The sequence below is a fragment of the Lucilia cuprina genome, chromosome 4 (genome assembly GCF_022045245.1).
Source record: "Lucilia cuprina isolate Lc7/37 chromosome 4, ASM2204524v1, whole genome shotgun sequence".
NCBI classification, from domain to species: Eukaryota; Metazoa; Arthropoda; class Insecta; order Diptera; family Calliphoridae; genus Lucilia; species Lucilia cuprina.
The window spans coordinates 61,513,296-61,528,966 of record NC_060952.1 but is presented as its reverse complement, the minus strand read 5'-3'; the positions used below and the strand labels follow the sequence as shown (position 1 = coordinate 61,528,966).

Sequence of the window (15,671 nt, the reverse complement as noted above, 5' to 3'; positions counted from 1 at the left end):
CCAGTTAACGATTTTGAAAATACAACCACAATAGTTTTCCAGATTAACAATATGTTACATATGAGAGATGCCAAGCAAATTATTGCAAGTTCGCCAATTTCTATCTATCTATGAAAAATTTGAATTATCTTACAGTTTTCAAGATATATGAAATTTTGTATTTAATTCATATATATGGTGCCAAGCCCCCATTGAAATTCCGCCCGTTATTTTCTAAATGTTCACATGAATGTCAATGTTATTCATATAAAATTTGAGGATTCAACACTGAAAAAAATCCATGCCTAATATATACGAAAAATGTCGTACACTCAAACATTTTTGTTCGTTTTAAAATAAATTTTCTAATTTTAGTTCAAAATTATTCTCCATACGAATTTTAATTTTTTTATAAAAATAATTCGTGAATAATATTATACTTTTTCTTAAATTTTATAAAAATGTTGTAGTTTTTTTAATCATAATATAATTAATATCATTATGTTTAATTTCGCTAAAATTTAAGGAAAAAATATAACGAAAGGTTTTCGTACTTTATAAAAATAGAAAAGGATTTTATTAAATAATATTTCGTATTATACACGAAATTTTTGTAAATATTACGAAAATAGAAGTTACGATTTTTTTTGTAAAGTTAAGCATGGATTATTTTCAGTGTAGCTCTAATAGTTTCTTAGATAACTATTTTTTCTATTTAATTCATAAGCTCCCCAGATTAAAGTCCGCCCTTTATCCTCAAAACGTTCAGATGAATATTAAAGTAATACAAGCAACATTTGATGAATCTAGTTCCATATTTTCCTAGATAAACAATATTTTGTGTTTTATTCATAGTCCCCATTAAAAATTCGCTCGTTATACTCTAAATGTTCAGATGAATGTAATAATTCTTCAAGTGAAATTTAATGATTCTATGTCTAACAGTTTCTCAGATATGCGAATTTTTCTATTTTATTCATATTGCCGCTCCAAGCCCCCTCAGGTGAAAGTTTCCTATTTTTCTTAAAAATGTTTAGATGAATATTAAAGTTCTTAGTGCAAAATTTTAAGAATTTTGTTGTATAAGATGTATAAGATTCTTACTGTAATAGTTTCCAATATAAACGAATTTTTGTATTTAATTTATATGCCACGCCCCCTAACGCTAGTCCTCCCACATTTTATTCTCAATAATCATATTGACACTAAAGTGGCTCCGAAAAAATTTAAGGACTCTAACTGTTATATTATCTCAAATATACGAATTTTATATTTTCTTAATATACAAACATACAAACATATAAACATACAAACATACACACATTCATTTTTATATATTTAAATATATATTTTTTGTGTCTTTAGTACACTAAATTTTCCAATAATTTTTTTTATAAATACCCCAAAAAGATATTAAAAATGTATTTTCCCACAATTTTCCCGACTATATAATAAACACCGGGTAGAAGACTATATATACATATCATAGCTTCATATGTTATATACTTACTATTTCCTGTTCCAGTGCAAAGACATAGTGGTTAAAGAACTTATGCAATTTTTCATTTGTGTAGTTTATGCACAATTGTTCGAATGAATTTTTTTCAAAATTTTCAAATCCAAATATATCCAAAACGCCTAGAAATCGTTTCTCATCTTGTCCTGGATTTGTACAACTATTTATTTTAGACACAAGCCAAGCAAAAGTCTTTGAATACAGCGCTTTAGCCATAGCATGGCGGTTTTCACGAGCCTAAAATTTTTTAGAGTAATTTATTGGTTTAAAAGGTATTTCAGTAATCTCTGACCTCTTGTAATTTATGTGGAATCTCCGTAATATTTCCTCTTACATTAATTTGCCGTCGTAATAAAACTTGTAGCATATCATCGTAGTTTATACCCAGAAGTTTGGATATGATACTACATATGTCTTTGTCTTCGTCAAGTAGATCGCATCGTTCACCATCAACGTCAGAAAAATCCAAATTACCTAACCATAATATAGCACTTAAAATCTTGAAAACGCCATCGATTGATTGTTCGGAAATTTGCAAAACAGTAAAAGCCATGGTAAGAGCTTCAAATTTTTTTGATTCAAGTTCAATGTCCAATTCGTTATTACCAGATGCGTTTAAATATTTGTAAAATGTTGGTGGATTAAGGTGAAACTCTTTCATCATTACAGGATTGTGTTGTCCCTGTGCGACAAGTTGATATAAAACATGATAGTTTCTTTCTCCATTACTTTGAAATGTTATGCGAGATTGTTCCAATAAGTAATCTTGTATAACGCATCCTTTAATACAATGTTTTGAATCGAAACACACTTGCATAAATTTTCCAAATCGCGAGCTGTTATCATTACGTATAGTTTTGGCATTTCCTAAAAAAATAAAAATATATTTGTATATATTAATATTAATTAGATAAATTTTTATGTATTTATGTATGTATGTATGTATGTATGTATGTATGTATGTTTCAAATACTCACGCACATGAAAAAAATTGTTTTGTTAAGGGCACTTCACACGATCACACTTTACCTACGTAAAGTCTAATGAAATAAAAAAAATTCCATCCGTATAACAAAAAAGAGAATAAAAGTGGTATGATTTATATTTTTTGTGTTTACACGATTGGTATAAAACAATAACAAAGTAAGATGAAACAGCTGTTTCACTTTTTTTGCATGTGTTTACATAAAAATACAAATTTTTCATCCGTATCCTCTCTCAATGTGTGATGGTTCCATTACATATTAAGTTTAGACGATCTCATCCGTACTCTTTACACACAATTTTGACAGATCATTTTACTTGTGAGGTCGTGTTATCTTAGATTCGTGTACAAAACAAACCGAAACAAGTGAGAGTGTTATATTCGTCTGTGCCGAATCTTATATACCCACCATAGAAACGTCTACCATATACCGTAACAGGAATGATCCCCTATAAACATCGGGGTGATATTTGGAATAAGGCTTAAATCAATTATGGATTATGGAATATCTCCGATTCTTATACACATATTTTACTGGTTTTAAACAGCAAAATTCTTAAAAGCATATCTAATTCTGTTAGTAAAGATTTGGATTCCCGAACCTTCAAAAAACTATTTTTAAAAAACAGGCGGAGAAGCATTCGGTGCGTAAATTTTTTTAAGAAAAACTGTTCGAGATTTATACTTTAAATATCGATAAAAATTACGATTTATCGATATTAAATATCGATAAATCGTAAAGAATTCAGAAATTTTCTAGAACTGAAAAATTTTGTATGTTTTAAAAGAATGTGTACCGAATTTCAATTAAATCAGAGAGGATCATGCTCTAAATTTTTTGATATTACATAAATTTTATTTTTTTAAACTTAAATTTTTTCGGTTCAGTCTGTCAAATACATATTTGGATAAAAAAATAACAATTTACTTAGGGAAATCATAACTTAGATGTATAACAGATGTGCAACATAACAATGATTGCCAAGTTATTGCAAGGGTAGTCATCTTGACGCGATGCGAAGGCTTAAGTGTGTTGATCCATGCAGGCCGTACTGGATAGAGACACCCATACCAGGTATGGGTGTCCCAAAAATTATATACAGTTTTGAAAAATAGACAAAATTACCTCTCCATTGATATATAACATGCCTACCTAGTGTTTCTTAAGTGACAAATTAATTGTGGAAAACTCAACATCTTTTCGAGAATTTACCTAGCACTATTTTTTTCATCCATAAGGTTAACTCTTAAATTTGTTACATATATTAAAAAATGTTCAGATATTATTAACTGTAATGATTTTTACCCCTATAAGTCACTTTAATAGGTAGCTTATTAAAGTGACCTATTGAGGAAAAATTCATTACATAAAGAAACGTTAGACATAAGTATTAGGTAGAATATCATAACCCTTTAAAAATAATTTAATTTAAGTACCTGTAATTAATATATATAACCATGGCGATCGTACTAAAAAAAAATATTTGTTCTCCATTTTATTTGAACACTCTTCAGCTCCTTTTCAAGATAAAGTCAACTTCTTATTGAAATATATTGAAACTAGGGATGCCAATCGGGACTAATTTTTAAAAGTCCCGGGATTCGGGATTTTTAAATGAATCCCGGAATCCCGATATCGGGATCCCGGAATTTTCGGGATTTATAAATGCCGAAAAATATAAATAAATTTTTAACAAATCCTAATAATTTACTGACAAAAATAACATTTTCTATTTCATATTACAATATGAATACATTAAGTATGCGTATACTAATACAGAAAGCTTTTCCATAAGTATTTTGTGAAATTTTTGGAAAACAAATTAATTCAAAGTACTAACAATAAAAAAATAGTTATTTAAATACAGTGCTTTCTAAATATACCACTCATGTGACCAAACGTTTTGAGCTGAATATCGGATATATGGTTTTTAATGGCCACAAGGGAAACACTACAAAACTGGTCTATATCAAGTATAGCCATCGTAGTTCCAGCTTTTGCCAAGTTATTAGCAATATTATTTCCAGTTATATATCGTGCCCTCTTACCCAAATAAGAGAATTATCATCTCGCTATCTTATTAACAGGTTGACTGCCAGTATATATTCTGATATATCCATATCCGTTAGTATCAATGCCTATTTATTGTCCTTTTTATATCCTACACCACTTTAGAGGAAGTGGGAGGATATATTGGGTTTGTCCCGAGTAGCTCATAATTATGTTTAATATACTCGTATATCGACAAAAACTGGCACAACTAAGTTTTATACTAGCCTTGAAGACCCTATTAAATTTCAGGCCTCTTTTGACCCAGCCTGTTTATAAATCCCTCCTTCAAAAAATGACTTTAATATCCACAATCCGCATAAAATGACTAGTGCCATAGTGAAATTCAGCGTAAATACATTTTATGTGACCGTAAATTTATCGTAAATTTATAAATATTATTTATTTTATGAGGATCGCCTCAAATAGGAGGTCCTATATAAAGCGCATTTCAGAAAATTAATTTTTAACAATAAATTGCTTAAATATATCGAAGGCGAGGTACAAATCAAGTCAAATGCGCTATTATGAAAACTAAATCATAATTTCTTACTTGTTATTTTTAGATATCAGATAGTGCCTATGCATATTTATTGCCCTTTTTATATTTGATATTTCAGCTTGTAAGTTAGTAGAGTCATCTTAAGTTAATTACTCAATGAATAATGTAATTCGATTTAAAAATAGTCCAAAATGTTTAAAATTTTATGTTCCTGCTTATTTTTGTATAAATGAATAAATTTAGAGGAAAAACATTTCGGGATTTTAAAATCCCGAAAATCCCCAGGATTTCATTTTTAAAATTCCCGGTTTTCGGTACTTTCAAATCCCGAAAATTCCGGGATTTTCGGGAATCGGGAATTCCCGTTTGGCATTCCTAATTGAAACTGCACATAAAAATAAAGTGGATAAAACTGATATATGTAAAATTTAAAATTTTATAAAATCAGTTAATATAAAACTGAAGAGTGTTCGGTATTCCATTGCTAAATTTCGATCGAAATTTTCTGATTGGCTGGATGAATGTGTAGAAGTTGCTATTTGCGTATTTGCTGTTGGTGCTCCCTGTAAGCAGTATGAGGATTTGAGCTCAAAATCAAAGAGGAAAAGGTTATCAACTTCACTGGAAACCTTATCTAACGAAGAAGTTTCGGACACTTTTTAAGCAATGTTAAGAAAAGAAAAACAGCCTTTGGATGCCATAAAAATTGCAAATATTCTTCCAACCGCATCACCAAGACGACTGAAAAGAATTGTAAAGAGTATACCCACACCATCATCTGATACAACGTTCACTGAGGAAGAAACTATTGGGCTTATGTTGCAGCTGGGATTAAGTCGTGATAACTACATAACGTTAAGAAAGGCGCTATCTGAAAAAGAAGTGGATATTTTACCATCATATGACAAAATAAATGAAAAGATTGTAATTCCGCTAGACGTTTTTTCAAACATTTTGAAACTACTTTCGAAATAACCGGAATTAATATGGATTTACTGCAAAAGGTCAATATTATTCTAATGGCGATAAATAGCAAGCATAAAGTGAACGCAACAAAATTTGGAGAGCAATCTACAAAAGTTTCTAAATTACTTTTGGAATTATATCCCTGGAAAGAAATAACACCGACAGTTCACAAGATATTATGTCATGGAAAGGGTCATCATAGAACATAATATTCTGCCTTTAAGAGAGCTTACAGAAAAACCCCAAGAATCGAGGAATAGAGACTTTAAGCATATTCATCAGTTTAGCTCAAGGAAGTGTTCTAGGATGAAGATATTTTTAATGATCTGATTCTATATTCTGATCTTGTTTTATCTACTATAAGGAAACGTTGGATTTGCTACAAAACGTTAGCATTTAAAAATATTCATGAATTTAAAGATTTACTTTATCTTTTAGATACGGACTACTGTGATACCGATTATTTTACAAAATTATATTAATATAAAACATAAATAAAGACTATTGTTATATAAAATAAATACTTGTTAATTTTTTTAGGGATAAAGAATAAAAGATTAAAAATTCATTAAAATTTAGATAGTAAAATATGCCTAACAAATGTATGTATGAAAATATTAGTACTAGGTAAATTCTCTAAAAGATGTTGAGTTTTCCCTAATTAATTTGTTACTTAAAAAAGGTAGGCATGTTATATATCAATGGAGAGGTAATTTTGTTTATTTTTCAAAACTGTATATAATTTTAAAAAATTATAAAATGTTTTTTATTCAGTTTTTGCGAAGATACAAATTTTTCAAATTGCATAGATTTTTTTACTTAAAATTAAATAAAAATTTCGAATTTTCTTATTAGAAATCCCGGAATTCCCAAAAAAGTTTTAAAAAATCTTAAAAATGAGATTTTTTGGTTTTTTGCCTATTATATCTATACCAGGGGCGTCGAAACCCGTTACAAAATTATTAAGAACTTGTTGGGTCATATAAAACGGGTCACTATAATTTGATATCCACTATGCGATTTGAGAATTTTTGCTCAAAATTGAATTTTCCATAAAAATAGTTTTTTTTTGCATAGACCTGGTCCCCTCGGTATCAAAAATTTTTAGGTTTTGTTTCATTTATCGTATTTTATGTAAAGGCAGCTTTCCAAAAAGTATACATTCTATATACATCTTCTTAGAAACTTTTAAGATAACTTAAAAAGAAAAATATACTTTTTTCCCAAAAAATGGCAAAAAATCGCTTTTTTTAATTTTTTAAATTTAATTAAATACAGTCCTTACTTTAGTTTTTGATAATAGCGGGTCCAAATATATCCAAAATGGCGAAAATCGGGAATATTTGGACCCGCTATTATCAAAAACTAAAGTAAGGACTGTAAAAATTTTAAAATTTTAATTTTCAAATGCGAATATCTCCTAAACTATAAGAGATAATTCAAATCGGAACTCAAATGAAGAAATGGGATCGTTTTAAAAATTTAACATAGCCGAGGTGTCCTAATTTGAGGACCCCCCGCTGGGCCCCTAGTTGGCCTATAAGGTCCAAATTCAAAACAGAAACTCGACAACACCTCCTCTTTGTGCATACCAAATTAAAATCGGATTAACCGTTTAGAAGTTACGTAATTATTTCCCTCTTTTTTTCTTATACCACTGTGCGTCAGCTTTTCCCACATTGGGCGACTTGGTGGTCTGCCTTCTCAATGTGGTGGGGCAGTCTCTTAGACTTAGCAGCGGCCAGACTAATCGGCGAGTTACCGGTAATCAAACACCGGCAGGAAAGGAGGAGAGGAAACCCAAATCCAACGAATGCCTAAAGAAAGCACCCCCTCAAAAGGGTTGCACTAATAAAGGTGGCGTAGTACCTCTGTCTTCTACCCCAAGTACTTTAAAGGCTGCCCAGGCCCTTACCGATGAAAATTCGGCCAATTCCCCTGTTTTGGGTACTGCTAACGAAGTCAACCCCATGCTAGTTGTGAGCAATGGTACAGCAAACCAGATTTCGGGTACCATAGCAACACCTCCCCAGTAAAAGAACTGCGAACTCGATTTCGAGTTTCTCAGCTGTGCCTCCAGCCCAATCGGGCGATAGTTAACCCACAAGGCACGTAACACCTGCTAGAAGGGCTTTCATAAAACCGCGCGCCGCCGAGAAAATGGTTATGTAAAGAACCTGCCGAGTGTTTATCTTCCGATGACTTATCATCCCTAAACTGGGCTAGATCCGTCTTGGCTGACCAACAAACGAACGCGCATAAACGGCAACGATCGGAGGAGGAGACACAAGGTCAGTCGCAACAAAAAAGGTCAGCCTGAGACCAAAAAATTGAAGCAGCAAAGGACGTTTGAAAGGACCTTCAGTGAGGTAGCCAAGGGTCACCTCGTTAGAGCTATCATCGACCGTGCAGATTATTGATATTGCTTTATATCCCACTCAAACGAGGATATGGTACTTAGAAAGCTGATGGGATTGTTCTGGCAAGTTCTTATGGAGAACCCAAGTCCTCCCCCACCCCTCAGTGCGAAAATGCTGGCTGGTACCGAGGTCGGGTAAAGCTAATGATCTGCTCAGCTACTTAAGCTGGCGAAAGCTTAAGTAGCTATTGAACTAGATCCTAGTTCAATCACCGAGAAGGACTCCACAACCAATTTACAACTGGTTGGTGAGTTCTTCGAGGGGGTTGAAGAGACAGTCGACGACGGAGAAACGGTTGACGAGGACGACCTCCTGAAAGCCAATCAAGAGGACCCCAACGTCACCGACAAGCTCTGGTACCATAATAGCGGTATCTAGCTAAATGTCCCATGAGCACTGCGAACCGCCGCCAAACAAAAATGTTCGGGATATTATAAATAAGGCGAACTACGAAAAGTTGCCGATTATAATTGAGGCTGACGCCAATGCACATCAGCAGCTCGGATATTAACGCAAGGGGTGAGTAAAGTTTCGATTTTATTCTGTAGTTAATACTGGTTTAGAACAGAGAGAGAGGTTTTGGACATTACGCTAGTTAGTTCAAGTCATTTTTTTGATTAGGGCGTGGAGGGTTTCAAAAGACTGCTCCTTTTCTGATCACATGTATATTGAGTTTATAATAGAGGTCAGGGAAACGAAGGCTATGCCCATTCGAAGTGGGAAAAGAACGGATTGGACAAGACGACATGAGATCCTCTCCAACCTTCTCTAGCAACCACCGAACATACAAAATCGGACGGCTATTGAGAATGCGACTGACGTACCTACAAATGCGTTCGACAGAGCAATCTCGGAATCTCGCAGTCCTTGTGGTCCTTCGAAATAGCAGACACTCGCAAAGCGTGTTTCAGATTGTTTAACGAGGCCAAACGACTAAGAAATCCCCTGGCTGACTAGAATTTACTGGGGTGTCTTGAATGGTCCTACATTCCTGAATCTAGGACCAGATGCACGGTGGTCTTTATCCCCAAAGGGGCAACGATTTCAGGCCAATCAGTCTGTCAACCGTTCTATTGAAAACCTTGGAAAGGTTTATCGATCGGCACATTAGAAGTACGATCGATTCAGACCGTTTATCTGCATCTCAACATGCCTACATGCACTTCACTCACTCGTAGGTTTTGTCGAATGGAATAGTCTTTAGTGATCTTCCTTGATATTGAAGGGGCCTTTAATAATGTACTACCGGAATAAATTTTATTGGAACTGGCTAGGCTGGGTGTTCCCAGCCGATCTCCCAATTTATTAGTAGGCTTTCGACTAATCGAGTCATAAATTCTACCATGGGAAATGCCACTGTTTATCGGATGGCGAAACGTGGCACTACAACTAGGAGTCTTATCACCTATTCTACTTATAGAATAAGGCCATTAACTCTTTACTCATGGAACTCTATTCCATTAAGTGCAAGACTATCGCATATGTGGGTGACGTGGCGGTCGCTGTCTCTGGCAAGCATCTAACCACCATTTCACAATGCCCGCAACAATCACTGAGCAATCAACTGGTATTAAACTCGGCAGTCAGACTTCATGCTGCCGGAATACGGAAATATGGAAGCCAAACCGACAATATAGATTTCTGCTCTCCCACGCTCTATCCGGACAAAAGATTTACAGTCAAATGTACCATAAAGTCTCTATCTGGTGTCTACACGACATCCAAACTGCTTCGCGAATGTCGGGTGTCTCTTAACGAGAGGGCGAACCATTCGTGCCTGGAACTATTCTGGGTACCGGGTCCTTCTAATATTCCCGGAAATAGAAAAGGACGAGCTAGCAAAAACTGGTTCCCGGCTTTACATAGGGGACACTGACATACTAGTCGGCGTTCCGGTTTCATGCTGTAAGGTTTTATTCAGCATGAACTCTATGGGTCTGCTCAGACAAGGTGGTCATCACTGACCTATTACTCTACATCAAGAATGTCCTGGCCTTTCTATGATAAGCGAAGGTCTTTGTGCTTGATGGGGCTTTCAAGGATGAGACTCCGTATACTGGTAGCCATCCTAACAGGTCAATGTACTATAGGTGCACATGCAAGAAGACTAAATCTTTCATACAATGACTATTGCAAGAGCTGTCAAAGTAAGGACAAAGAGGAAACTGTAGAACATTTTCTCTGCCTCTGCCCAAGCTAATATCAGGACCGAGTTTCTAATATAGACATATTTAAGATTGAATCGTTCATTCGTGCCTCTGGCTGGATTAATACCATGTTAATCGCGGACATGTAATGTCTCATAGGTTGGTTTTCTTTTGCAGGATCCTCTATAGGGTATCACAACGGGACCACTAAAACCCAAGTGAGTCGGTCAAAAGGCCGACTGCCTCAATAACTTAACCTATTGCAGCTTGTTAAAAAATTTCTATTTAGCTGGACAAATTAAATTTTAGCTTGAAACTGGACGACACATTCATAAGAGTAAAACATGAGGTCCGCCGTACCCCACATTCATCCCGTACCATACACAAATAATACCAACTCATTTTCAAAGCTAAGTCCCACAGTCACTCTTCTATGCGGTATCTCTTGTTTCGGCAACAGCACCGAACTTATCCGGAAATATTGACTTTCCCATACATCAGTCTTTTAACCGCAACTCACTCTGAAATTAAGTTTGTAAAGTACGGATTAGGCGAGAACATATAAAATGGGACTTTTTAGTACTTTTTTGTTCTACAAAAGGTACTTTTTGAAATTTTTATAATATTGAACGTAGAAACATGAAATTAAGTATGTAGAGTCTGGATTAATTAACAACCCACTTTTTGGTATCTTATTGCAATTGGTATTTTTTGATTTTTTGTAATAAAATTCGTACTCACTGTTTTAACACATCATGGTGAATGGTATATAAGATTCGGCACAGCCGAATATGGAACTCACTCTTCCCGCGAATTTGGGTTTAAACCAAAGCCACTAAGTGGTTCCCAAGGAACCTCAACCAACTGACCAGCCAGGACATAGTCCTGTGGGCAACTGGCCACCCGTAGTACCAGATTATGAGGTGCTCTGTTTCGACCTCTTTTCAATCTATGCAAGGAGTACGTCAGGCAGTATACTGTAACCAATTTTTTAGTCCCGGCCAGACTAGAGGTATTGGAAAACCCCTCTATTCCCCGGGATTGCAATAACACCAAGGTGGAGGTTTCACCAAGGTAACATGCCCCCGTGGGGGCGTGAGAAGGCTATATATAAGTTTGTCATTCCGATTGTGATTTCTAGAGACTAGAGGTATTGGAAAACCCCTCTTTTCCCCGGGATTGCAATAACACCAAGGTGGAGGTTTCACCAAGGTAACATGTCCCCGTGAGGGCGTGAGAAGGCTATATAAGTTTGTCATTCCGATTGTGATTTCTATAATATAATTTTCCGACCCTATAAAGTATATATATTCTATCCGTCTGTCTGTGTGTGTATGTTGAAATCAGTATTCAGAAGAACGCAGATATCTGCAAGATTCGAACTTTCAATAATTCTGTCGGAAATACGATTTCGTTCTACAAAAGGTACTTTTTGAATTTTCTATAATATTGAACTTAGAAACATGAAATTATGTATGTAAAGCCCGGATTAGGCGAGAACCCATAAAAGGGCGACTTTTTGGTACTTTTTCGATCTACAAAAGGTACTTTTTGAATTTTATGTAAAATATAAAACCTATAAACATGAATTTAAGTATGTAGAACCAGGATTAGATCAGAACACACTGGTACTTTTTCGTTCTGAAAAGGTACTTTTTGAATTTTCTATAATATTTAACCTAGAAACATGAATTTTAGCATGAAGGGCCTTGACTAGGCAAGAACCTAGAAAAGGTCCTTTTTGGTACTTTTTCGTTCTACTAAAGGTACTTGTTGAATTTTCTATAATATTGAACCTAGAAACATGAAATTTAGCATGTTGGGCATTGACTATGTAAGAACCTACAAGAAGAGACTTTTTAGTACTTTTTCGTTCTACAAAAGGTACTTTTTTTAAATTTTTATACTATTGAATCTAGAAACATGAAATTAAGTATGTAGAGTCTGTATTATGTAAGAACACATAAAAGGGGAGTTTTTGGTATCTTATTGGTATTTTTTGATTTTTTGTAATAAAATTCGTACTGACTGTCATGGTGAAGGGTATATAAGATTCGGCACAGCCAAATATAGAACTCTTCTTGTTTAACAAGTAATTGGCTTTAAAATAAATTTCTCAAGGAGAGATTTTGGCTCGCATAAAACTTATGTGTATCAAATTTCGTCACTATATTCCAATTTAAGCCAGTTATAAGCCATCCCTTAAGGGCACCCAATAGGGGGATTAGAGTCATCTATGAACCTATCCACAAAAAATGGTAAATAGATTTTAGTTCGCGAAGAACTTAATAATGTAAAATTTTATTCCTATATTCATATTTTTAGCCAGTTAAAGTTAAAGCATTAAAGTAATTTTTTAAAGGGAACCTTGAATAGGCGGTAGGGTCAATTATGGACCGATCCTCGCTAAATTTGGTAAAGAGATTTTGACTTGTATGAAACTTATTTGTGTCGAATATCGTCACTATATTCGTATTTTTGAGCCAGTAATGAGCGTTGTCATTTAGTGAAGGGGACTTATATGGGAAGTACGGTTACATAAAATTTGACAATGACCTTTTGGCACGCATGGAACTTATGTGTGTCGAATTTTATTTCTATATTCGTATTTTTAAGTCAGTAATGAGCGTTATAGTGATTTTTCCAAGGGGACCTAATATGGGGCAAAGGTCTATTATTGACCTAAAAAAATGGTAGAGAGGTTTTGGTTCGTAAGAAACTCACTTTTACCGAATTTCGTCGCTATAATCGTGCTTCTAAAGCAGTTATGCTAGTTAAAGCTGTTTTTTTGAGGTCCACTTGTATGGAGCTATCCAAAAAACTGGACCGATATTGCCCATTTTCATTACCAAACAATCCTTAGCAATAGAGAATATTTATGCAAAAATTCAACTGTCTAGCTTCTCCCGTGTGGTCCCTATCGTTATTTCAATTGAAGGACAGACATGGCTAGAAAGTCTTAGAATTTAATAAGAACCAAAAATATATAAACTTATATATATATATATAAATATATTTCGATGTGTTACAAACGGAACACAAAATTAATAAACCCCAAATCCTTTTTGATGATAGGTAAAAAAAGTTTGCTATATTCATTCTTGCATGATATTATTATTAATGTTTTCATTTTCGTACAATATTGAGATAATAAGAAAACAACTGAAAGAGCATTAAATTAAATGTAAAGTTGTTTTATAGTTATGTTGATAAATAAATGTAAAATGTTGAGATAAAGAATGATATAAGAACTGGTTAAACAACAATTTTGTATTTTATACCCTACACCACTTTAGTGGGGAGGGTATATTGGGTTTGAGCTGATGTTTGTAAGCTTTTTAATCAAACTACAGCTCGCAATTTTGAAGATAATTCAATGAAATTTGGCACATAATTTTCTATTGCCCCAGGGACGAAGCCTATTGAAAATAGTTAACATTGGTCCATTATTTCACCTAGCCCTTATACAACTGGACCCGCAGAATAGAGTTTTTGAGTTCATAATTATGTTTAATATACTCGTATCTCGACAAAAAGCTGCAAAACCAAGCTCTTTACTAGCCTTGACGACCCTCATGAACTTTATAATTATAAGGCCTCATTTGACGCTAGCCCTATAAAAACCCCCTTCAAAATTTAACTGAAGTATCCACAGTTTTATTAAACAATAAATGGCTTAAGTATATCTAAGGCAAGGTACAATTAAACTTTTATGATTTATTATGAAAACTAAATCACATTTTATTTGTATACAAGAGTAGGGTATTATATTGTCGGCTTCGCCCAACTATAACTTCTACTTGTTTTATTATGCGTTGGATAAGTATGAAGGGAAAACAAAAAACATTCTCTTGTTCTCTATCACAGAGCTTACGAATATAATATGCTCTTGCCTACATACATTCTTACACATTTTTGTATTTTTGGTTTTTTTGTACGGTACTTGTCGTACTTAGTTTTCTTTTTCTTGAAAAAAAATTTATTTGTTTACTTTATTTTATGTGAAGAGAATACACAGAGGATACTTCCAAATAAATTACAGTAGGGTAAACGAGAATGTTTTGTTGTTGGGCAAACGAAAATATGTTAATCCGCACCGAAATAGGGATTTATTTATTTGTCCATTACAATAAAATATCAAATTGTATTTAAACCTTATTTACCGAGCAGGGTGATGATGACCATACGCCCGTTGTAGTGTGGCAGAATATGGTTTTAGTAGGGAATAAAAACTTTATGTAAAATATTTTATAAATAATTTAAAGTTCTAAAAAACTTATAATTTTTTACGAAATCATTTTGCAAATTTTTCTTTTTACAGACATATATGTATAGATAAATGTTGTTTTTATTAAAAAAAATTAATAAACTAAGTTTTTTGGGCTAACTTTTACAAAATTTGTTTGTATGTACGCTAGATTATTATCTTCATTATCTCTCAGACCTCTCAGTGAATTTTAGATAAATCCAGTGAAGGTTTTAATACCGGCAAATCATTGCTCAACATCTTTGTATTGTTCAGTCTTCATGATATGTGTTTTGTTCAGCATAGTTGTGGAATGAGAAATTAAGAACAGTACAAATTTGATATTGTAATTAACAAAGTTTTGTCAATGCCTAATCAATTTAATTTTAGTCAAGAACATTCACACTTTATTTTTCCTCCATACAAACGGGGTACCCTAATGAATATACACCTATCCCTCGTTTTGCACGATTTCGATTTAACACGATTTTATTATTTAAATGAAAACAAGTTTTTGACACAATTTATAGTAAGTAAATAACTAAAACAACATTTATTTACTAATATTTAACTATTTTGTTAAAAATATAGATAATTAATATTAATCTGGCAACATTAATAATGACATTAAAAAGGGAATTCCCCGTTTATGTACTTAAACAATATAAATTCTAAAATTTACTACAGGTAATTTAACTATTTTTTAAAAATAACTATAATAAACATCTCGCAACATTAGCAACGATATTTAAAAGGGAATTAACCGTTTATGTGTAAAAAGGGCGTTTATTAATGTGTGCATTCAAACGTATACAACTAAGTCAGTATTTAGCTAACAAGTGTGTGTTATTTTAAGTGAA

General features: G+C 33.4%; 1 protein-coding gene across 2 annotated transcripts in view; it reads right to left on the bottom strand.

Moving 5' to 3' along the window:
* The window catches only part of LOC111688377 (myosin-I heavy chain), a 1,083,699-nt gene that overhangs the window by 1,009,684 nt on the left and 58,344 nt on the right, over positions 1–15,671 (bottom strand). For both annotated transcript variants that reach the window (XM_046950624.1, XM_046950625.1), the window contains exons 2-3: positions 1,788–2,362; positions 1,490–1,732 (exon numbers count right to left, since the gene is read on the bottom strand). In XM_046950624.1, coding sequence (XP_046806580.1) covers positions 1,490–1,732; positions 1,788–2,312 — 768 coding nt within the window. In that variant the 5' untranslated portion in view covers positions 2,313–2,362. The remainder of the gene's footprint in view (positions 1–1,489; positions 1,733–1,787; positions 2,363–15,671) is intronic.